This window comes from Centruroides sculpturatus, unplaced genomic scaffold, assembly GCF_000671375.1.
Source record: "Centruroides sculpturatus isolate CEXI.00-Female unplaced genomic scaffold, Cexi_2.0 scaffold193, whole genome shotgun sequence".
NCBI classification, from domain to species: domain Eukaryota; kingdom Metazoa; phylum Arthropoda; class Arachnida; order Scorpiones; family Buthidae; genus Centruroides; species Centruroides sculpturatus.
This window is the reverse complement of record NW_019384402.1, coordinates 358,512-385,705: the sequence shown is the minus strand read 5'-3', so window position 1 is coordinate 385,705 and position 27,194 is coordinate 358,512. Positions and strand designations below refer to the sequence as shown.

General features: G+C 28.0%; 1 protein-coding gene across 1 annotated transcript in view; it reads left to right on the top strand.

The window, feature by feature from the left end:
* LOC111618678 overlaps nucleotides 1-24,073 on the top strand; it is a 28,980-nt gene extending 4,907 nt beyond the window's left edge. Inside the window, exons 2-6 of the mRNA XM_023360242.1 lie at nucleotides 2,609-2,638; nucleotides 17,130-17,252; nucleotides 21,846-21,935; nucleotides 23,815-23,928; nucleotides 24,053-24,073. Coding sequence (XP_023216010.1) covers nucleotides 2,609-2,638; nucleotides 17,130-17,252; nucleotides 21,846-21,935; nucleotides 23,815-23,928; nucleotides 24,053-24,073 — 378 coding nt within the window. The remainder of the gene's footprint in view (nucleotides 1-2,608; nucleotides 2,639-17,129; nucleotides 17,253-21,845; nucleotides 21,936-23,814; nucleotides 23,929-24,052) is intronic.
* The last annotated feature ends 3,121 nt before the right edge of the window (nucleotides 24,074-27,194 follow it).

Below are 27,194 nucleotides of genomic sequence, written 5' to 3'. Positions count from 1 at the left end.
GAATACAGTAAGTTAATATTGTGGTCATTAATGAATGAAAGTGCATATCAATGAAAGCTGGTTAAATGAAATTTGATTGGTTAGTCTGTTATTTGAGCAATATGTATGCAGTACTGAATGTATAACCATTGCCATGTTTTTTTCTTTGTAAAGCTGTTCCTAGAATTTCTTTTCATGTAAAATTGTTTTTGGTCAGATTATGCAGTATTGGATTTTTAGTTTGTTTTTTATGTTTTCTGAACTGAGTTCCAGTATCAAATCCTTACTGTTGATATTAATACAAAAAACTATCTGGCATATATCTGAACATTCACATATTCATTCTGATGGAAATATGCATCATGTTGCATCAGCTTTGGCACATTAGGACCACATAATGAAACTGATAAATATTCATATTTTATTTGTAACTTAAATAGGTAATGGCCCTTTTTTTTGTGTTATTGAATTTATAAATAGTTGTTTGATGTAGTAAATTATCATAAAAAGATGTCTTTAAAATGGATAGAAATAATAAATTGCATATGAAAATTAAGCATTTCTGATTGGTGAACTCTGGCATTCAACATTTTGATATATGTTTTGAATCAGGTTAAAAATTTTTAGCTACATATTGCATTATTATATCAATAAATAATGAACTTACTGGATAATGAATAACTAAAAACACAACACCTTATTAATCCAGCAATATTTAATAAGATAATAATAACATTTTCGACTGTTTTAAACAGCCTTCATCAGTTAAACTATTTCAAACTATTTCAAATAGTTTGAAATAGTTTGAAATAGTTTGAAATCAGTTAAACTATTTCAAATAGTTTGAAATAGTTTAACTGATGAAGGCTGTTTAAAACAGTCGAAAATGTTATTATTATCTTATTAAATATTGCTGGATTAATAAGGTGTTGTGTTTTTAGTTATTCATTATTATATCTAATTAGAATATAATGAAAATGGTTTTTTCCCAATAACTTTTAATGGTATATATTATCTAACAGTTTTGATGGTATTCATGATATTTCCCATTAAAATAAACATGTTTTGAGTGAATTGATTTTATAATAGTGCTAGCTGCATAACTTTCTAGCAGAACACTAATTCATTTTATATATAAAGTTTTTTTATACCAAATGTGAGTGACTAACATATATCACAGTTAATGAAACATTAATTCTTAGCTTCTTAATTATGTTGGTTACATTCAATGTATAAGGATCTTCGCTGATTTCATAATATATTACTTAGTTGACTAGTTAAGAGTATCTTCAGATTCATTACATAGTTTTCTCTACATAAAGACATATTCTATGCATAATTCGTTGATATTATCTTTATTGTGTTAGAATCTATGATTAATAATTTATCTTGTACTTTACAAACAAGCTGCTAAATTGTACAATTATCAATGACTTTTAGTATATTGACATAATGGCAGCATTGAAATTTGTAGTTGTGTGTGCTGTGCTGTTTTTTGGCTATATTTAATAAGTTTAGTTAATTTTTATTAGATTCAGAACAGTATTATGAGTTAACCAGTCAATGTTGGTACATCATTATTTAGAAAGAAATTTCATAAAGAATCAATCTTGAACATCATTTTATTTTCTTCTAAAATTGTAAATTTTAGGAATTTTTCAATAAGTATTCTGTTCCATTTTTACTTGAAGACGTTGATTTATTGAAATTGCTTATACAGTAGTATTTATTTTCTGTTTTTATATTTGTGTATACCATTAAATTTAGCACCTAAAGACACTCGTCATTTATTACTTCAGTTAACAATAAATTCCTAGAGATATATATAATTTTAATTTATAACACTGAGCTTATAGGAAATAGAATAGATGCTTTAGCATAGGTTTTCTGTGGCCAAATTAGATTGTAAAAGTGGAGTTTGCTGTAATATATTGAACTATACTATTTGTACATTATTTTAAATAATTTCATGTTAATTCTCTGAAGCTATACTGCCAAGAAAGTTTGAATCAAAAGAAAGTGTTTAAATATTAGAATTATATAATAATAATACTTTTTATGATTTTAATTTTGAATTACTATTAATAAGTTATACATTTAGTACGTTTTTAAATGGATGTTATTCTAAAAATAATATATGTATATATATATATATATATAGCATTATACTGTATTTGAATTTGTGTTGATATTCTGGTTTACATTTGATAAATTTACAGTTCACTTTTTGATAGTTGTTTTTAAAAATAAGTTTAATTTTAACTAAATTGTATAAAAGAAATAATATTTTGCTTTTTCTCTCTCATTTGAATTCATATATTTATGAAATTCTATGACAAAAATTACTTTTTAATTTTAGTGTAATATTATAATATTTGAAGGTGAACTGTGAGTGATATCAATAATATTTAGATTAATAAAATAGAATATTTTCTTGTAATCAATATTTTGTTTGGATTTTAGAAGATAATGACTTGTTTTATATATATCATTCCATAATATTTAAATGTTATTAATTTTATAATAAAAATATAATATAGCACTTATATTAAATATGTTATAATAAATATTGCATGTGGTATTTTAGTTTTATAGATAGTAATGAAAAAATTTGCTTTTTTTTTGCCAGGCTACTTACGACATGTATCAAAGAGCAAAGGCATGTAGTATTGTTTTTGTCTGCTTTTCTTTTATTCTTTTCTTATTTTATGCATGACTTTTTTTATCTTTTCTTTTTAATTAGTGATATATTTAATTAAGTAGATAACAAAAATTTTTTTGGTTATTGCATGAATATTTTTTGCACCACATCTAGATTAATGTATCTTTATTTATTAATATAGCAAATATAAATTAATAATTCAAAAATTATCGCTATATTAATAAATTAAGAACAATTCTGAAATTTGCTTTTATAGAAATTTTAATAATTAATTTAATATTAAGTACGAATTTTTCAGTGTAAGTATTTGGATTTGAATATATATTAAAAGCAAATGGTGAATAATAGAAATGAACAATTGCTAAAAACAGAGATTTGTCATACTTCACATAAAATCATTATAAAAGAAAATAGAAGAGAGTGCATTTTAAAATATTCAAATCTTAAATGTTAACATATTTGAAGGTTTTTTAAAAAATGTTTAGATTAAGGATTCTTAAATGTGACCATTGTGATTGTGTGTGGATACCAAGGAGCTGATTTTGTATTTTCTCATTCATATATCATTGAAATAGCTACACTTTTGGACAGTTTTTCACTGATGTTTATCTTAGACATGAAGGAATATGAATACTATTGCAAGAAATTCATATTATGTTTTTAAACAGGTGTAGTTATGAATCATTATACATAGCCACATGAATATCCACAGAAAAATGTTTTCTTAGAATTTGGACTCGGACTCCATCAGAAATTTCCAATTATTCAAATATTTGAAACTAAATTTTTCTTATAATAATTTTCATGATTTGATGAATATGGAATAAAAAAAAAGTACTGTACAGCTTATAGTTCTATTTGAGATAAATATATGACAACTTTAAAAACTAAACTTTTGTATGTTGAGTAATGTTTACATTAGGAGCATTTGATGAAAAAAGGAAATAATGTAATCAAGGTGTATCAATAAATTGTTGGTAAATTAAAGATTGATTTCATATAAATGTATTTAATCAGTTCAGAAATGTATTTAAAAATAATTTTTTAATTTTTTTATAATATAATAGAATTTTATTGTGATACAAAAATCTAAAGTATTGTTTTTAAAATTTTTAATGGTTTCATAAATATTAAACTAATAGCTGGGATCCTTTATTAGGTTATTAAGACTAAATAATTACTAAGTAATTTGGCAGGAGGTAAGCAGCTAGGCTGCCATCTCTTGTTAAATTTAATAATTATAAATAAATAAATTAATTTAATTTAACTTTAGAATATTCTGAAAGAAAAGATAGGTCTGGAGCAGGACTTAATCATGTAATTCCTGCTTACCTTACAGACACTTTGCCAGTTACACTACCCAGACATACTTTAGTGTAACTGGTCTGTAGCAGACCAATTATGCTATTTTTTGATGAAATAAATTTTTAAATTAAATTTTTGTTCGTATCAATTTTAGGTATTTTATTTGTATGCATACTATTAAAAAATGTTCCCAAGCTATTATAAATAGAAATGACAAGGTAATAAAAGTAATACATGTATAAATAATATATATACCTTACTTTCCTAAAGTATGTAAGTACTATAAACAGTACCAACTTGACGGTAACTTGCAACTGATGCAAAATTTATTTTTACCACTCCTGATTCCAGAACAGTTGCCATTACAGACCAATCTTGTATGAACTATTGTTGTTTATAAGTAGCTGCTAAAAAATCTTTTTCTGCAATTGTGTGATTTCTGCAACTTTTCTGTGAGATTCAAATGAGGATAACAAATTAATCAACCAAACATTGGTATATTATTGTTCAGAAATCATATGGAATCAGTAATATATATTGAACACTGTCCTATCGATGTCACTATATTTTCTTTTTTTTTGAATGAATCTTCTTTTATAAATAATGATTAATATATTTTTAGCATTTATTTTTATTTATAAATATTAACTTAATACATTCACTGTATCTTATTCCTATCCTGTTCATAGTGTGACAGAACTTTTATTATTTTTATTTGAAAGATATTTGTTTATTTTTCAAATGGTACTATTAAAATTGCAGAACTATTTAGTCAATACAAATTAAATTTTTTCTCATCTCTTAAAAAGATATCATATTGCCACTATTTATTTTACAGTATTATTCTACAAGCTCTTATTGTTTTGATATCTTTTCTTTATAAATTAAATTCTAGCATTACTTATGATTTTGATAATGCCAAGGATATCATCATTTTGTGTAAGGAATCTTAAGGATATTGAAGCAATTGCAGATTCTTTAATATTTTCTTTAGGCCTTATTGTATGTTTTACTGTTTAAAATACAACTATTTAAAATATAATTTGTGAAATGGTAAACTTAAGTTAAACTTTTCACAAATAAAACTTTTCTTTTTTTATATTAGTTTCATAAGTTATATTGTTTAAACAGTTAATTTTTAGCCAGTTAACTGAATAATGCACAATTGTGTTATCAAGAACAATTGTAAACAGGATGGAGTGAAAAATAAATAGGTGAGAGCATATAATGAATTTCAGGGCCAAGAAAAATATGTGTTAGTAGAATTTGGCAGATATTATCTACAGAATTTGAATATACATATTTTATGATAAAAAAGATTTATGTAAAATATGATTCACTTAACTCTACAATAAATATAAAACAGCTGTTTTTAAATTTTGGAATTGCTCTTGAAATTTACAATTACTATAAATCATTATAGAATCTAATTTTTTTAAACATTCAATTGGGATTAGGATAAGTTTTATTTAAGTAGTTTAAATGTATATCATCCACATTATAGTCAGAAATCTAGTACAAATGCCAAATTTTAACTGTCCAAAATTGTCCAACAGTTTATTTTAAAGATTTACATTCATGCAATGCATCAGTAATTCTGTATTGTAGTAATACTAATACTAATAATTGTAGTAATTGTATAGTTTAAGGAACATTTAACCTTGAAATTAAAACTTGTGCAACTGGCCTACAACTCAGTTTAAATAATTTTAGTGTTGATCTTTTAGTGCCATATTTGAAACTAAGATATAAGTAATAATTAATAATTGGAAAGGATGTTTTTAAGTATTTTCTTTTTCGTCTTGCAGAAAGTTCTGCAACCTTTAAAGCTACAACACAGTTTGATAATATGGGAAATCTTCCATACAAAATTTCACAATTTTTAAGTGCAAACTCTGTTGTTTGATATTTTTTTTATTCAAGTAAGCATGCATGCTGTCTCAAATTTTCCATGGATTTTAGAATATTGAAAATGTCAATTTGTTTGGTGCTTTTTATCAGGTTTACTTTAATAAAAACTGATAGTGCAATTTTTTCTTCCTCGTTCTAGCGTTCCTCTCAACCAGGTATCGTCATTGCTTTCAGATTTTAGCCTTTAAGACTGTCACTGTGTTTCATTTTTGTAGATTAATCTTCATATTTAATAAAGTTTATTTAAACAACAGCACAGGTAAAAACTGGAATAGTACAACGGTGAAGAAAACACCTATATGCAACTTCCAGCAAATAACTACTGTTCTAATGTTTTCGGCCACAAATTAGAGGTCCTCATCAGGAGATAAAACAAAAAACAATTCTATCATTCAACAGAGAATACCATTACATTTAAAATAGGAGTTCCAAATATTCAAAAAGATGTTCAATAGGTGTATGATGCACAGTTTAAAGCATAAAAATAAATGAAAGGTTTCAACAGTTCAATTCTTTACATGGCATGATATTAAGTAATAAAATTAAAAACATTAAATTCTGTGCGAATCTATAAAATATTTCCATGCTTGTGGTACTGTAATGCTGTCAGAGTTAATGCAACATCCTTTCTTCTCAGCCATATAGATTTCTAAAGCCATAAGTTGTGTTGGTCAAAGATCCTGTGTAAAAGTGTAGCTTTATCCCAGCATCAGGTTAAGTAGCAAAATGGGCAAGTGCTGTATTGAAATTCCCCTTGGCTATATCGTATTTGTGGTGACGTATATTCTGGCTTGCAAGGATTTGTATGTAGATCCTATGTGTGATAGTCACGTGTTAAACTGTCCATATTGTAATGGTATAATGTATATACACCCAGCAAATGACTTACTTCTGCTGTAAACCAAAACAGTGCTTATTTCCAAATATTTTTACAAACGTTTTCGAACTTAGTTCTTCCTCAGGTGAATAAATCAGTGTTATTCGAAAATCTGAACGTAATGTTCTAAGGAAACTTGTGCAATCATCGTATTAAACTTGCGCATGCTCTGTAGATAGAAGGATCGTTTTAGGCTACTCAAGTGTCATAAATAAGAGTTTGCCATACTATCGATAATGATAGTTCATCCTTATTGTTTATACACTCGTCTTCTCTTGCTGTTTTATAGATATATATCACTTCCATCCAGCGCAAATGGTGTATTTGCTGTGTGGTGTAAATTATTTTTGCCTCGTCAAATATAGCTTGTATGTCAGGGTCCGTGGCATATTGCGCTAATGCTGTAGTATATCTTTTATGTATGATGTCTGCTTTGTGTTCTTTGATCCTCACCTCCAACAATCTACTTAGAGAAAATCTACAAAGAGATCGCCAAAAGAAAACAAGCCTCCTTAATAATTAGAAGATGTCCCACTATATTTAGAATGCTAAATAATGCAAAAGACATGCCACACCAAAACAAATTAGCAGGTGTATACAGGATCCCTATAAAAGATCATAGGTGTGATAAAGACTTAGTATATGTGGGATCCACAAAAAGATTGTTGGAGGTGAGGATCAAAGAACACAAAGCAGACATCATACATAAAAGATATACTACAGCATTAGCGCAATATGCCACGGACCCTGACATACAAGCTATATTTGACGAGGCAAAAATAATTTACACCACACAGCTAATACACCATTTGCGCTGGATGGAAGCGATATATATCTATAAAACAGCAAGAGAAGACGAGTGTATAAACAATAAGGATGAACTATCATTATCGATAGCATGGCAAACTCTTATTTACGACACTTGAGTAGCCTAAAACGATCCTTCTATCTACAGAGCATGCGCAAGTTTAATACGATGATTGCACAAGTTTCCTTAGAACATTACATTCAGATTTTCGAATAACACTGATTTATTCACCTGAGGAAGAACTAAGTTCGAAAACGTTTGTGAAAATATTTGGAAATAAGCACTGTTTTGGTTTACAGCAGAAGTAAGTCATTTATTTTTACAGTGTGTTTAGAAGAGATTATTTATACACCCAGCACTTTTGTATTATCTGCACTATCCTTTGCATTAGATAAGAGGTGGAAAACATTGGGTTTTCTCTTATATGCTAACACAAAATTTAAATCCTACCAATCTTACAGTAAAGTTGATGCAGGGACAGTTCATAAATTAAAACTACATGATTAAAGTCCCCTTTGTTAACATGCATTCTGGTGGTAGCTAAATTAGATTGATTTATGGAAGAAAGAATATTAATTAAAGAATGACTGTACCCATGGGTGGAAGCCATATGCTTAATCTGCTCAATTGTGCTGTTGGTGTTTTAAGTTAGCTGCATTTTGTACCCTTGTTATGAGAGCATACACACATTGCTCTGAGGTGTCTGACACCAATATATTTCTCTTAGTGATGGAAAAGAATAGTATATTTTTGTTAACTTTTGGAACCTAATTTCATGTTTTGCACTGGTCATTTGCATCATATAGCATGGATTTGCATAACATGGCACTTTTTCAGAACGTAATTACCATGTTATACAAGGGATACCTGTATTTAATCACATAATTAATTTTACTTGTATTTTGATTTTGATTAATATTTTAATAATAATGCTTTCTATTTTAATTTAAAACTTTTAAATTCAATGTGTTTTTATTTCATATTACTATGATTAATATTTTTTAAACATACATTTATACATGTTTAAAGTATTTAATAATGGAACTATCATTATTGATGCATTTTAATGTAGAAATGATCTAACTTTATGTGGTTTGATGATTAGCTCAGCTAATTAGAAAGTGCTTATCTGATGTGTTGGTGTTGCAACTAAATAGATTTTTTCAGATGATTTTTAATTTTTAAATAAATTATTTAATCATTAATAATTATCATGAATAGTATTATTTTCACCTAGAATACAATATTGGTTTTATAGTTAATAATAAACTTACTAGCCAAATAATTTGTTCAAAATAAATTGTTACATACTTTAATTCATTAATTAAGTAATCTTGAATTAAATTTTTATTTTCTCAGCTTTGTTTTTTGTTTAGTTAACACATTTATTAGTTGGGCTGCAATTTGAAAAAATTATAGACCTATAAATTCCCACTGTCTTCTATTTGTCTGTCCTTCCTTAATCTCGAGAATGAAGTTAGATAGATGAAAGCTTAGAGATATGGAAAGTTTAGAGACAGGAGGCTTCAATTAACTATATATGAACTTCTGATGCAAACCAGAAGTTACATTATTTCAATTCAAAAATTTCCCCTGAAGGAAGTTAGATAGATGAATGGCATGACTCTGTTGCTAAGAGAAAAAGTATGATGTACAGAAACAAGACACTACTAATTTGAAGTAGCGAGCATATATTTTAAATTAAATAAATTAAAAAAAGTATGATTAAAAATTGAAGTCCATCATTGTGGTGATTTCACATTAAATAATTGTTATCTTTGAAATTGTATTAAATTATAGTTTTCAAAGTAAGTTGAAGTACAAAGCTTTTATTGATGTCATAAAATTGTAGGCATAAAACACATAATTAGTAGTTTTATTTATATATGCTCTTACATTGTATGTATTACGATAAAAAAAAATACTATTGTTTTTCTAAGTCTTTAATCTATTTCAAAGTAATTTAACAACATGCCATGTTAATATGTTGGAATGTTTTTCTAAGTCCAAAACAATTTCTACTTAATAAAATGAGATTATGAAATAGTATTATTATTACTAAAAATTTGATATACATTAACACATTGAATGAAGAAAGGGTTCTTAATCCGTTGTCTTTCCAGTGTTCAGTTGAAGTATAATATTTTTGTATAATATGCTGATATAACAAATATCAGATAATTTGCTAGAAACTGATTTGTTTAACATGTAGACCAGGGGTGTCAAACTGGCGGCCCCCAATGTGATTTTTCATGGCCTGTGGCCACGATGCTCTGAAATTAAATAAAACAGCTTACAGATCAAGATTAACTGATAAACATCTATCTGTCATAATGAAGATTGTTTTTGGTCTTTGAATCCAGATATTTTTTTAAATAACTCTTTTTGCTCTGTGGGCACTAAGAGGGCCTCCATTAGCAAGCCCATTATGGGTTTGGCCAAGCCCACATCAGGGTGGCCGGATGGTGAGGGACAGGGCCAACATATCTGGATGGACCATCTCTGAAAAATTTCTGGGATTTATCAACCCATCTGGATTTGAACCTGGGTTACCCAGAGTGGTAGGCTGCCAACTTGACCACTTGGCCATCCGGCTGTCAAATTCAGATATTGGAAAACTAGGAGGAAGATAGTGCTGGCAAGTTTCTTGTGAAAACAATTNGCGGCCCCGATATGATTTTTTATGGCTTACAGCCACAATGCTCTGAAATTAAATAAAATAGTTTATATATCAAGATTAACTGATAAACATTTATCTGCCATAATGAAGATTGTTCTCAGTCTTTGAATCCAGATATTGGAAAACTAGGAGGAAGATAATGTGAAAACAATTACTGTGAAAATAATTATATAAATATTTATAAATATGTACATTAAATAAAATAAATGTTTAAATAAAAGCAATACTATATCAATTATATATTGTTGAATTGAATTCACTGAATTACAAAGTGTGTTTTAATTGCCCTATCTAACATTATATTCCTGCATTCTCACTTAAAATTATAATTTTAATAAAATTTGTAAATTTGATGTGGCCCATGTGAATCTCACCAGTCACATTAATGGCCCGTTGTTTAAATGAGTTTGACACACCTGATGTAGACTGTTATATACATGTATATATTAGTCATTAATCTGTTTTCAAATATACTATAAATTTGATTGTTTTTCTATTAGAATGTTTGAAACAGGTTAAGATTCTGATTCAAATCCATTAGTTTTTGTTCTTTTTATTCCATAAAATTTTATGAGGGCATATTGAAAATTAATACTTCCATGGTAATAACTTTTTTATTACTGTACATAGTTAAAAAAAATATAGGTGTCAATTGAAATTTTGAAATGCACAGTGAGACTTCACTTAATGCTGCCTTGATTAATGCTGATTCAATATAACGTGATCTGCTTGAAGCCTAAAAAACAGCTCAAAAGTTACACTGATTCAAATTATCATGGCATTTCATTGATTCATATATAACACAATTATTTATGAACATGAACCAGTCAGCAAAAGGTAACAATTCGTCGTAGCACTGTAATTCACTTAAATCCATTTTTGTATTGTGCAGTTTTGGAAAAAATATAACATCATGGATGCCATAGGCAATATCGACTTTGCTTGGAAAGAATTAACTGATAAATGCATGAATGAAGTGTGGAAGAAGTTATGGCTGAAGGTATCCAAGAATTCTCAATAAAGAGAACCTTTGCTGCATCGTTAGGTTGCCAAATTGTCAACATAATTGATACAGCAGGACTAGGAGATGTAGGTGAGCACAATATGGAGGAGTTACTGTAGGTTTCTGGTGAGAGCCTTACCAATGACGACCTTCAAGAACTGGGAGAACAAAGAATTAATATAGAAGTGGAAAATAGTAATTCTGAAAATGAAGAACCCAAAGAATTTCTCTACACATTTCCTTAAACATTTGGTAACAATAACTGAAATCGTCAACTGTGACCAGAGGGTTGGCACCAGACTGATGATGCCTATGTCAGGACTGACACCACTGTATCCTTTAAGGCAGATACAGAAACCTTGTTGGCTGTTGTTCTGATTTTTGTGTGAGTGGTTACATATGTAGACGCTAGGGGTCTGGGATGGAGACAGCCTGAGAGACAGTGCGGCCAAAAGAAGTCACACTACAACTTAATTATAAAGAAAAAATACCTGTTTATTTTTATAAATTATTTATATGTATACATAGGATAACAGAGAGTTCCGTTATAGCTTCCAAATAGCGGCTTAAATTGGATAAAGCTATATAGTGTAACATAATTGAGTATTGAAGTTAATGGGTTCTTAGCCGAGAGAGAGAGAGCTTACATTATTATGTGTGATGCAAAATACCTTGATTGGTAAGTTGATTGATGCCATGAATTGTCTTGATGAAGAGGTGAAAAGGTTTCCACTGGATTGGGTAATACTCCTGGATGGGGCAGTTTTTGGTCGATGTCCAGTAGGTAAACACAGCTATGGTTGGCAGCAGATGAAGGGATCGGCGGTGGAGCACGGCTGGAATACACTTGCACAAGGATATGGATAGGCAAACTCTTGTTGTTGGTTCCGATGTTTATCTTTTATTTTAGGTGTCCTTTGCCTTGATTTCAATGCCCTTTTTAGGCACTGTTAAAGTTTTGACCAATAAATTTTAGATGAAAGTTCCTGGTGACACATACATTTAGAAGATGTGTCACCTTTGGAAAGGAAGTAAATCTGGGGAAAGATGCGATCACATCCTTCCATTTTTTTTTACTAAGTGTTGGGAAAATTTTTTTTATAGAATATGTGAAATTTAAGTGTTATTCTTAATTAATTTGATATATTTTGTAGTGGTTAATTAAAATTTCCATCTCATTTGGTTTCTCACAATGAAGACCTTCAAGAACTAGCAGGATATGGAGGAGTTACTGCAGGTTTCTGGTGAGAGCCTTGCAGAACAAGGAATTAACGTAGAAATGGAAATTAGTGATTCTGAAAACGAAGAACCCAAAGAATTACTCACACATTTCCTTAGTAAAAGTTTGGTAACGATAACTGAAATTGTTGATCAAACTGTAGCGAATGATCCAGATTTTGAAAGGAGTGCAAAAGCAAAATGAGTTGTTTTGGATGTGATCTTCTGCTACTGACATTTGTTTAAGGAAAGAAAAAAAGCCACAAATGAAACTATATGACTTTATCACAAAAAACAAGAATTTCAGAAAAGTCAGGACATTCATCACAAAAAACGAACTTTACATTTTTGTTCATATGTTTATGTCTTATTTAACATATACTATTGATATTATGCAAATTAATATAAAAATATTTAAAATTAAAGTAAAGTCTGTTTATTTTTGGTTGCGTGCTCCCCTTTCCCTATTTACTCTGTGTTAAAATGAGTTAAGCTGGGTCTTACTGTACTCTATTGAATGATGTTTTCACTTTTTCACCTGCAGCCTTACACTTACACCAACACTGGGCAAGTTGTGATAAATTGTGTAAAAGTCAGAAGTCTTCTCAAGGCACCACCAACTCATCTTTGCTATGTCTTCTATATTTGATGAGAAATGACTGTCCTTAAGTTTGGGGAACAGAAAAAAAATACAGTAAGCAGGGCTTGGACTGTAGGTTGATGAAGCAAAACTTCATTGAACTGAAGCTTCTCCATGCATGTTTTCTTGTTTGTGGAGATGAGTATTGCATGATGAATGACTGATGTCTTGTCAACATGATTCCTGTGCAGCCATCAACATAATTTTTTGAGGCTGTAAATGTATTATTGTGAATTGGTAGTAATGTCAGAATCCAAACATTTAAGATGGATGAATCCATCATATTCCCAGAAAATGATCATCAAGACTTTTCATGCTGAATGAATTTCTTGGGTTGCAGCAAACCCTTATGCCTATACTTCATGTCAGTGCTCTGCAATCTTTTCTCATGTACAGAACATGTAGTTACATGTACAAACATATAGGACATGCACTAATTTTTATTAATAATGACCAGAACTTTATGCGTTTGCATAGAAGCATATGTGAAATGTATTTAGGCTAAATTTGTTATAAATGCATATTTCCAGTTTTTGATGAAAAATTTCATATTTGGTTCCTTTTTTTTTTATCGTAGTTTATTCCAGAAATATGTCCAAAAAATTATCAGTTCAATTCCAATGGGATTTTACTCCATAAAATTTGAGCATATGTCAGGCACGGCATCCCCTTTAACCAAAAATAGTCAAGCCTTTGTAATTGAGTTTTTAAAGCTGTGATATGTTTGGTTTTATTACAGCTGATAACAATAGGAAAAGTAAAGACATCCATGTATATTCAACTAAAAAAAGTTTATTGCTGAATTTTAAAATAAAATTTTTAGCATCAATGGCAGAGTTTTGTTATGTTGACCATTTTGGAAGGCTATAAATGTGAAAAGGAAGTTTCAGATCCTGCATCATATTGACACTTTGGTGCATAAAGCAGCTCTGAATAAATTCTGCAAACAAAATTTCTTTTCCACTGAAAATAATTTATTAACCAAATCCCTTCTTATACAGGAAAGCAATCCCAATTTATCTTGGACTTGACAAATACTTTTTTGGCAACAAAATCCCTTTTCACAAACTGAATAATCCCATATTCCATCAATTTCTGGAGAAATACACCCAAGAAAACATACCTGATGAATCAACAATTAGGAAATCTTATCTATCAAAATGCTATGAAGACATGTCAAGTTGGATAAGAGCAGCTGTGACTGGCAAACACATCTGGATATCTATTGATAAAAATCGAGACTTGACATTGTGAGCTGTAGGAAATGAAGTCATAGGAACACTGGATAAAGATGGTCCTGGTATGACTTTTCATCTTTGTTCTGAAGTTTTGGAAGTGACCAACTAAATGACAATAGCAAGTTTGTTTGAAAATTCCATAGAAAGTCTTTGGCCAGAAAGAATAAAGTATAATTTTTATCCTTTTGTTTTTGACTGATACATGGTTAAGACATGCAAGGGATTGCAAGTACTCTATCTGAAAATGTTGCATTTTACATATCTAGTCCATGCTCTTTATCAAGTTGCTGAAGAAGCCAGAGCAGCTTTCAAAGATGTGGATTCTTTAATATCAAAGGTGAATTCACTAAATGTCTAGCTCAAATTAAATTTTTTTAAAGAATGTGAACTTAATCTCATATTACCTCCAAAGACAGTTCTTTCTTTCTGGGGAGCATGGATAGAAGCTACCATTTATTTTGCAGACTACTTCAAGAAGGTAAAATGGATTCTGAGGAAGCAGTGTCTATTGCAGTTGAAAAAGATGAATTTTCAAATTCCTTAATCCAACAAAATTTTGTAGAACTGTTAACTGTCACTAGGTTTCTACTTGCTTCAATTACCAGTTTGGAAACAAAAAATCTTCCATTGAGCAAAGTGATTGAAATTGTGGACAAAGTATGTAACATGTTACTGGAAAAAAATAGCTTATCTAAAAGGTTTTAGAAAATGCTGCAGGGGATTCTGAACACAAACCCAAGATTTTTGGAGCTATCAATTATATCCATCATTCTACAAGAAAATGGAGGCTGTATTTCTGATCTAAAACCTGAATTTCTGATCAAAGAATTAATATTTTTTAAATACATACCAATTAAATAAACTTGCATAGAAAAAAGTGTCTTTAGATATAAGTTTCTATTTTCTGATAAAAGACAAAGGTTCAATTTTGAAAATTTGAAAATGTATTTAGTGTACCACTGCAACTATTAACTGTTCAGGAGTTTAGTATCAATAAATGATTTAAGTTGTATGCCAAATGACTGCTGGATTAAATCAGGCTACTTTACTGCTATTATTTTTAAGTACTCGATGATGGTTATATAAAAATTAAATGTGTCTGGAAGGAAGGATCAGGGCGGAGGTCTACATAGCATAACTGGCAATACATCCACACAGTAAGCAGGAGTTATAGGTTTGAGCCTGCTCCAGGCTGATTCTTTTCTCCCACAATATTCTAAATTATTTATTAAATGTTAATTTAATTATAATTATTAAATTTAATAAGAGATGGTGCCTAATGCATATCTCTAGTACCAAATTATTTAGAATTTAATTGAAACTAATAGCAGTAAAGTAGCTCAATTTAATCTGGCAGTCATTTGGCATATTATTAAAATATCTGGCTTTAGGATGTTTATATATGTATGATTTAAGTTGTCATTTTCTATGCTCATGATATTCGTAAATCACAATTTAAAATTGTATATTTCTGGCATTAAAGCACATAAATGTATCCATATTTTGGCAATTATAAATGCATAATATTCCAAGCCTTACCTTTATGAATTATTATTTAGTATCTTTACATATTGAAGTTGTTGTCTATTAATGCAATACTAACATATGACAATTGTATTCTTTCATAACAAATGGATATTGAATAGAACTGAAACTCCTTTTTACATTTGTCAAATTTTCAACAGTAGATAGTGGTAATCCTTCCCAAGAGATGATATAGTTTTATTGTGTTTCCAAACTTTATGTGAAAATTCTATTCCAACAGAAACACTAACATATTCAAAACTAGTATATTTTAAATTTTTCATTTGGATTTTCATTTCTGAAAAAATAAAATTTTATAATTTATTTCTTATTGCTATTTCTAGACTGTAAAATATATAATTCAGCAAGATATACAATAAATTCTATTCACGTATAATAATCATCAAAGTCACTAGTTAACACTTCTTGGAGTCATTGGACATAGTTGAACTATGCTTTCTCATTGATTTCTGATTCATAAGTATTGGAAAAAAATCAAGATGATATAGTTTTTATTAGGCATAGTACATAATGATCTTTGAAAAAGATAAAAAAAGTCTGTAATTAAAAAAAGGTTTCGTTGGAGTTTTATGATTATTTTTTAATGTGTTAAATACTAAAATTATCAGTTTATGCTATTACCCTTACCATATCATTAATTCCCAATATTATTGTTACTAGAGATTTTATTATACTGTAATCCAAAAACAGTCATGAGTTTATAAAGCATTTCCATACTTCTTAAATTCAACAAATGTCTCATCAAGCATATTCTTAAACTTTAATATAATAAATTTAAAAATTTTCTTTTCTATTATATGTGTTTTTAACATTAGGAACTTTCTTTGGAAACAAATTTTAAGATATATCATTTGATCCCATTTTGTGGATATAAAAACTGATTTGCTTTGTTTAGCATTTATAAATTGATAATTTGAAATCTTATGAAATTGTTTTAGGATTCATTATTACCATAGAGCAATGTATTTAAGGTTTATAGAATTTATTATACAAGGATTTTAACAATAAATACAAATAATATATTTGTGGTTTGCAATAAAAAATTAATTATGATTTCATTTTAATTACTATATTTTATTTCTTTACTGCACCTGTTATAATTTTTCATTTTAAAGCAAGTTATTTGTTGGATGTTATAATGTCCCACAATAAAATAAATTTTCAAATATAGCATTTGTTATAATTCTTCTCTCTTTTTTTATGAATATTGTGTTATATAAAATTCATATATTGTAGAAACTATCTTTTATATTTATACTTCAGGAAAGAAGAAGATTAGAATTATTACAGATGGAAGAGGAAATGTATAATAATCAAGAATCACAAACACAGATAGCTGCTAACACTCAGCTCAGAAGGCAGAAATTATTAGAAAATGTTGCTGAAGTAAGTAATTTTGTACTTTAAAATTAAAATTAGTTGATGGCATTACAGCCAACTAAAAGATGTCTTGCAAATTTCTTAAAATATTTTAAAACTAATGATTCCTTTTACTTAATAGTTCTTATATCCCATATTTTAATACGGAAAGTTTTAATAAATACAACCAACCTGATAATTACTTTACATATCAACAGATAAGGGAATCAGGCTGTTATGTGATCATGGAAATTTTTACAGTATAAAATTATTTCTTAAAAATTTTATAAGATTTGAAAATAATACAATAACTATTTGTTATACAAACTTCTAGACTAATTATCAGTACATGTAAATATCTCTGCTAAATCTTTAATTTCTGGTAAGGTGTAATTTTGTGTATCTTACTGGAAATTAAAGATTTAGCAGTGGTATGTATTTGTTATGTTGAATTTTTTAAAGTTTATTTTTAATTAAAAAACCCAGTTATCATTAGTTATTGTGTCCCTAATAAATTCACTTTTTTTAGGATTGAGTTAAAAATCTGTTTACTGAAATTCACCATTGAAACGTTTGCTATACTGCATATACTATTCCATTCACAATTAATTACATAACTGTAAGTTTGATTAATAATGTAAAGTTTAGTAGCTAAGATGAGTTAAGACATTGTTTTTGTTATTGTATATATTGAACATATGGAAAATAAAGAATTATGGCAATATGAGTGAAACTAACATTAACAGGTTATATTGGCATCAGACATCATTTAGAAAAACATGCATATTCTGAAAACCATTCAGAGTTGTTTGCATAATCATAAGACAAAAGATCTCAAATTCTACTGTTTTGTATAATTAGTACTTGGTTGGGTAGCCTCTGCTATGTAACATTGTATATCAGTTTGGCGTTGAGTTGTTACAACTTTTGGCAATTTGTAACAGAGATGGCATCTCAAACACATTGAATAGTGCTCTTCAGAGCATCCACTGTTTTTTGGGTTTGGATTAACTTTGTTTATTTTGTGCATCATAAGCTTCCACAAAGTGGATCAAATTGCATAAAACATACGACTCACCAACCAATTAACTGGTGTGAATAACGTTTAAGTGACGAACATTTTTGTTACCCCTTTTGAGCACTTCTTCAGGTCTCTTCTTAATTCAAAATAGGCTGGCCGTTGACATTCAAATATAAATCGAATGGTATGGATTTTGAATACGGTGTGCGTATGCGTTCTCTGTAAGATGTTTAAAAAAGATTGGAGATATGCATGCACATACTGTATTCAAAATCCATACCATTTGATTTATATTCAAATGTCAATGGCCAGCCTATTTTGAATTAAGAAAAGACCTGAAGAAGTGCCCAGAAGAGGTAAAGAAAACGTTCGTCATTTAAACTTTATTCACACTGGTTAATTGGTTGTTGCGTCATACATTTTATATACATCCTGGTGTTGTGCAGTTAAATATGAAAGATCAAATTGCAATTGGGAGAATTTCCATACCGTGACAATACATATATCTGATGGTTGGTAAATGATCTTTTGATGTACCTTGAGGTACATTGATGCTTTGATGTGTATGGGACAAGATTCTGCTGGAAGATGTCTTTATCCTCTAAATGTTGTTTTATCAATTCTACTAATTTGTAGTCCAATACACTTTCATATACTTCAGAATTAATAGTTTCCTATATAAATAATAATTACAGTATCCAAGATTTCAAGACATCAACCAACTCCAAACCATGATACTGGCAGGATTCTTTATGTTGTGTTTTGTATAAGTAGTTGTCAGAAGGGATTAACCTCTGGCCCTTTGCTTGTCTCACATTAGTATATTTCATCTCATTGTACTGTATTCTCATTGTAATATATTTATGCAACAAATTAAATACAGGTTTTTAATTAAAATAAAAAGTTTTGTTATAATAGATGTTATTTTTAATTAAAGTGCACACAGTAAAAGTTTAAACATAAAGTAAATAAAAGATCGCAAAAATTAATATTTATTATTAATTACACATAAAAAAATAAATAAAATCAATATAAATCAATAAATGCAAACAAAATATTTATATTTAATAATGCAATTAGATAATGCAAGCAAAATATTTATATTTAATTAAGGAACTAACTGAGAAAGAAAGAAGGATTATTGTGTAAATTAACTGATTCAGGTGGAACAAATATAATAATTATATTTATTTCTTATGGCTGTTTGGTTGCACTTACTTTATAATTATATTAATTTTATAATACTGTATTATTATTGTATTATATTTAAAAGAAACATAAATCAATATATAAAATAATGAATAATGTTATATTTATTACAGCCATTAAATTGTTTCATTAATTCATAATAAAATTTTATTCATTTTTTATGACACACTACTTACTTTACTGAAATTCAGAATTATAATAAATTTGACACTTTTCTGTTTTAAATTTGTAATATTTGTAAATTATAAAAGTCACAAGTCTTGAACTGTTTTTTCTGAGATGCAAGAAAATAAAAATCTTGAAATGTCTTTGAAGTTTTCTCTTGGAAATTTCCAGATTAGAAAACTATTTTGAAGCAGTTAAAATCCATAATTTTTTGAAATAAAGCAGGTGTAAGTTATACCATTTGGACTATGATACAGTCTTTGCTTCCAGACATAATTTAGAATCATATAAATTTACAACTTTTGTTCTTAAAAATTATAGTCAAGGAACTTATATTTATAATATAAATGAAATTCATAAAATCGATGAATACACTTGACTCCAAATTAGTACAGTTAATAAATACACACTGTCTTTCAGTGTTAGTAGACCATTATGCATTTATTCCCATAAATTTGTTTTTATGTACTATTATATGAACTGATTTTATCAAAATTATTATTTTATCTTATGTTATAAAATTATTGTAGAATTCTGATATTCAATCCAATGTGAGCTGATGTTACCTCAGATAAGTGAAAACTTGCATAAAAGAGATGATTGTCAGCATTTTTAGTTAAATGGATATCACAACATACTTCCTTTTTTAACTTATTGTGATATTAGAGAGGTTGAGGCAGACGTTTTAAATGTGTAAACGTGTAGGTCGGACGTTTGGCGCCGCTTTCCCGTAAGCCTAAAAGTTTGACAATGGTGTTTGGATAGTCGGTGGAATCATGCTTGACATTCCAAACACCATCGTCAAACTTCTAGGCTTACGGGAAAGCGGCACCGAACGTCCGTCCTACACGTTTACACGTTTAAAACGTCTGCCTCAACCTCTCTATTAAAAATGAAGACTTATAAAGATGTAATGACATACTGATGACACATTGGCAGACACTAACAATAGTTGAATAGATTGGGAAGTGTACAATTGGGGAGGGATGAATGAATCACATTGACATTCCAACAGTCACTAGCTTCTGTAACAGTTACTCAGTACAATAGGAGTTGAAAGTACTACAGTATTTATATGTTTGGTACATTCAAAGTTTTTTTTTGGATTATAAAAAAATGTAGCGTATTATATTTATTGGGTTGCCTCAGATAATAAGAATCTTGGTTAACAGGACTCAGATAATTGGGATTCTATTGTATTTAATTGTGTGTATAACATATACAATTCATAAACCATCATTTGTTTTGTTTTGAGTATTTTTAAATTAAATAAATTTTAAAAAATTTGATAAAAAGTAACATTAAATATTTCAAAACTTTCAAAAAAAGTTTATCTCAAAGAATTTTATAAACTATAAGTTGGGATTAGGAAAATATCAATTTTTTAAATCTATTTTATTAATATATACATATTGAAAAAACTTAGAACTCAATTGATTTATTCTATCAAAATTATAAAAAACATCAAAAAAGTTAATATTGGGAGTGGGATATAATAATGTAATCTGGTAATCATTTGGCATTAATCTAAAAATTGGGTTAATAGATGTTTGTATTTGTATAAGTTAATGAATTTTCCTCATGATTGTTATTATTCTTATTTGAAAATTATCTGAAATTTGCAAAAAAGTACAATAAGTATCTGATTTTTCTATCAACCTCCAATTGATCCTTGAGTTCCATCAACCATTTTCAAAATTTCATTGACCTCCAGGGGGTCTATATTGATTCTGTTGGGAATTCTTGTTCTATATCATGATAGCTATAGGGCCTTCTTTCATAAATAACTATCCTTATTAAAATCTGACAGACATTATGCTTGCAACAAGATTAAAACTTATTGCTTGGAAAATTGAAAAATATTTCATTGGACTCTACAAATACATAGGATAGAATAAAATTTTGTTTATAAAAATATTGATAATTACATTATAAATTATAGCATTAAATTTTTTGCACAGTCAAAGCGATTTGTTTTCTCTTCAATAGAAATGTGAAATTATTAGATTAAATTATATTTAGAAATTTAAAGTAAGAAATTATCATTTTCATTACAAATATTCGTGAATTAGAATTTATATGTAAAATTACTGAAAATATATTTCAGATTTTAAAAATGTTAAATGAGCTACAAAGGTACAAATCCATAATAATTTTACTATTATATTCTTGTATATGAAGTCATTTTTATATTGTTTAATATGCACTTTTTTAAATTAATTTAGGAACAAGAAAAATTGCATGATGAAATATTACAATTACAAAGTAAAAAGGATAAAGAAAAACAAAATTTGTTNAAATTAAGTGTCTGGAAGGTAAGGGTTAAGATGTAGATCTGGGTAGTGTAACTGGCAACACAATCTGCACAGTAAGCAGCACTTGTGGGTTTGAGTTCTGGGCCGATTCTTTTCTTTCAGAATATTCTAAATTATTTAGTAAATGTTAATTTAATTATAATTATTAACTTTAATACGAGATGGCACCTAACACCTCACTTTAGTGCCAAATTCATTTCTAATTTATAATCATTATAGCCCAATCTGCACAGTAAGCAGCACTTGTGGGTTTGAGTTCTGGGCCGATTCTTTTCTTTCAGAATATTCTAAATTATTTATTAAATGTTAATTTAATTATAATTATTAAATTTAATAAGAGATGGTGCCTAATGCATATCTCTAGTACCAAATTATTTAGAATTTAATTGAAACTAATAGCAGTAAAGTAGCTCAATTTAATCTGGCAGTCATTTGGCATATTATTAAAATATCTGGCTTTAGGATGTTTATATATGTATGATTTAAGTTGTCATTTTCTATGCTCATGATATTCGTAAATCACAATTTAAAATTGTATATTTCTGGCATTAAAGCACATAAATGTATCCATATTTTGGCAATTATAAATGCATAATATTCCAAGCCTTACCTTTATGAATTATTATTTAGTATCTTTACATATTGAAGTTGTTGTCTATTAATGCAATACTAACATATGACAATTGTATTCTTTCATAACAAATGGATATTGAATAGAACTGAAACTCCTTTTTACATTTGTCAAATTTTCAACAGTAGATAGTGGTAATCCTTCCCAAGAGATGATATAGTTTTATTGTGTTTCCAAACTTTATGTGAAAATTCTATTCCAACAGAAACACTAACATATTCAAAACTAGTATATTTTAAATTTTTCATTTGGATTTTCATTTCTGAAAAAATAAAATTTTATAATTTATTTCTTATTGCTATTTCTAGACTGTAAAATATATAATTCAGCAAGATATACAATAAATTCTATTCACGTATAATAATCATCAAAGTCACTAGTTAACACTTCTTGGAGTCATTGGACATAGTTGAACTATGCTTTCTCATTGATTTCTGATTCATAAGTATTGGAAAAAAATCAAGATGATATAGTTTTTATTAGGCATAGTACATAATGATCTTTGAAAAAGATAAAAAAAGTCTGTAATTAAAAAAAGGTTTCGTTGGAGTTTTATGATTATTTTTTAATGTGTTAAATACTAAAATTATCAGTTTATGCTATTACCCTTACCATATCATTAATTCCCAATATTATTGTTACTAGAGATTTTATTATACTGTAATCCAAAAACAGTCATGAGTTTATAAAGCATTTCCATACTTCTTAAATTCAACAAATGTCTCATCAAGCATATTCTTAAACTTTAATATAATAAATTTAAAAATTTTCTTTTCTATTATATGTGTTTTTAACATTAGGAACTTTCTTTGGAAACAAATTTTAAGATATATCATTTGATCCCATTTTGTGGATATAAAAACTGATTTGCTTTGTTTAGCATTTATAAATTGATAATTTGAAATCTTATGAAATTGTTTTAGGATTCATTATTACCATAGAGCAATGTATTTAAGGTTTATAGAATTTATTATACAAGGATTTTAACAATAAATACAAATAATATATTTGTGGTTTGCAATAAAAAATTAATTATGATTTCATTTTAATTACTATATTTTATTTCTTTACTGCACCTGTTATAATTTTTCATTTTAAAGCAAGTTATTTGTTGGATGTTATAATGTCCCACAATAAAATAAATTTTCAAATATAGCATTTGTTATAATTCTTCTCTCTTTTTTTATGAATATTGTGTTATATAAAATTCATATATTGTAGAAACTATCTTTTATATTTATACTTCAGGAAAGAAGAAGATTAGAATTATTACAGATGGAAGAGGAAATGTATAATAATCAAGAATCACAAACACAGATAGCTGCTAACACTCAGCTCAGAAGGCAGAAATTATTAGAAAATGTTGCTGAAGTAAGTAATTTTGTACTTTAAAATTAAAATTAGTTGATGGCATTACAGCCAACTAAAAGATGTCTTGCAAATTTCTTAAAATATTTTAAAACTAATGATTCCTTTTACTTAATAGTTCTTATATCCCATATTTTAATACGGAAAGTTTTAATAAATACAACCAACCTGATAATTACTTTACATATCAACAGATAAGGGAATCAGGCTGTTATGTGATCATGGAAATTTTTACAGTATAAAATTATTTCTTAAAAATTTTATAAGATTTGAAAATAATACAATAACTATTTGTTATACAAACTTCTAGACTAATTATCAGTACATGTAAATATCTCTGCTAAATCTTTAATTTCTGGTAAGGTGTAATTTTGTGTATCTTACTGGAAATTAAAGATTTAGCAGTGGTATGTATTTGTTATGTTGAATTTTTTAAAGTTTATTTTTAATTAAAAAACCCAGTTATCATTAGTTATTGTGTCCCTAATAAATTCACTTTTTTTAGGATTGAGTTAAAAATCTGTTTACTGAAATTCACCATTGAAACGTTTGCTATACTGCATATACTATTCCATTCACAATTAATTACATAACTGTAAGTTTGATTAATAATGTAAAGTTTAGTAGCTAAGATGAGTTAAGACATTGTTTTTGTTATTGTATATATTGAACATATGGAAAATAAAGAATTATGGCAATATGAGTGAAACTAACATTAACAGGTTATATTGGCATCAGACATCATTTAGAAAAACATGCATATTCTGAAAACCATTCAGAGTTGTTTGCATAATCATAAGACAAAAGATCTCAAATTCTACTGTTTTGTATAATTAGTACTTGGTTGGGTAGCCTCTGCTATGTAACATTGTATATCAGTTTGGCGTTGAGTTGTTACAACTTTTGGCAATTTGTAACAGAGATGGCATCTCAAACACATTGAATAGTGCTCTTCAGAGCATCCACTGTTTTTTGGGTTTGGATTAACTTTGTTTATTTTGTGCATCATAAGCTTCCACAAAGTGGATCAAATTGCATAAAACATACGACTCACCAACCAATTAACTGGTGTGAATAACGTTTAAGTGACGAACATTTTTGTTACCCCTTTTGAGCACTTCTTCAGGTCTCTTCTTAATTCAAAATAGGCTGGCCGTTGACATTCAAATATAAATCGAATGGTATGGATTTTGAATACGGTGTGCGTATGCGTTCTCTGTAAGATGTTTAAAAAAGATTGGAGATATGCATGCACATACTGTATTCAAAATCCATACCATTTGATTTATATTCAAATGTCAATGGCCAGCCTATTTTGAATTAAGAAAAGACCTGAAGAAGTGCCCAGAAGAGGTAAAGAAAACGTTCGTCATTTAAACTTTATTCACACTGGTTAATTGGTTGTTGCGTCATACATTTTATATACATCCTGGTGTTGTGCAGTTAAATATGAAAGATCAAATTGCAATTGGGAGAATTTCCATACCGTGACAATACATATATCTGATGGTTGGTAAATGATCTTTTGATGTACCTTGAGGTACATTGATGCTTTGATGTGTATGGGACAAGATTCTGCTGGAAGATGTCTTTATCCTCTAAATGTTGTTTTATCAATTCTACTAATTTGTAGTCCAATACACTTTCATATACTTCAGAATTAATAGTTTCCTATATAAATAATAATTACAGTATCCAAGATTTCAAGACATCAACCAACTCCAAACCATGATACTGGCAGGATTCTTTATGTTGTGTTTTGTATAAGTAGTTGTCAGAAGGGATTAACCTCTGGCCCTTTGCTTGTCTCACATTAGTATATTTCATCTCATTGTACTGTATTCTCATTGTAATATATTTATGCAACAAATTAAATACAGGTTTTTAATTAAAATAAAAAGTTTTGTTATAATAGATGTTATTTTTAATTAAAGTGCACACAGTAAAAGTTTAAACATAAAGTAAATAAAAGATCGCAAAAATTAATATTTATTATTAATTACACATAAAAAAATAAATAAAATCAATATAAATCAATAAATGCAAACAAAATATTTATATTTAATAATGCAATTAGATAATGCAAGCAAAATATTTATATTTAATTAAGGAACTAACTGAGAAAGAAAGAAGGATTATTGTGTAAATTAACTGATTCAGGTGGAACAAATATAATAATTATATTTATTTCTTATGGCTGTTTGGTTGCACTTACTTTATAATTATATTAATTTTATAATACTGTATTATTATTGTATTATATTTAAAAGAAACATAAATCAATATATAAAATAATGAATAATGTTATATTTATTACAGCCATTAAATTGTTTCATTAATTCATAATAAAATTTTATTCATTTTTTATGACACACTACTTACTTTACTGAAATTCAGAATTATAATAAATTTGACACTTTTCTGTTTTAAATTTGTAATATTTGTAAATTATAAAAGTCACAAGTCTTGAACTGTTTTTTCTGAGATGCAAGAAAATAAAAATCTTGAAATGTCTTTGAAGTTTTCTCTTGGAAATTTCCAGATTAGAAAACTATTTTGAAGCAGTTAAAATCCATAATTTTTTGAAATAAAGCAGGTGTAAGTTATACCATTTGGACTATGATACAGTCTTTGCTTCCAGACATAATTTAGAATCATATAAATTTACAACTTTTGTTCTTAAAAATTATAGTCAAGGAACTTATATTTATAATATAAATGAAATTCATAAAATCGATGAATACACTTGACTCCAAATTAGTACAGTTAATAAATACACACTGTCTTTCAGTGTTAGTAGACCATTATGCATTTATTCCCATAAATTTGTTTTTATGTACTATTATATGAACTGATTTTATCAAAATTATTATTTTATCTTATGTTATAAAATTATTGTAGAATTCTGATATTCAATCCAATGTGAGCTGATGTTACCTCAGATAAGTGAAAACTTGCATAAAAGAGATGATTGTCAGCATTTTTAGTTAAATGGATATCACAACATACTTCCTTTTTTAACTTATTGTGATATTAGAGAGGTTGAGGCAGACGTTTTAAATGTGTAAACGTGTAGGTCGGACGTTTGGCGCCGCTTTCCCGTAAGCCTAAAAGTTTGACAATGGTGTTTGGATAGTCGGTGGAATCATGCTTGACATTCCAAACACCATCGTCAAACTTCTAGGCTTACGGGAAAGCGGCACCGAACGTCCGTCCTACACGTTTACACGTTTAAAACGTCTGCCTCAACCTCTCTATTA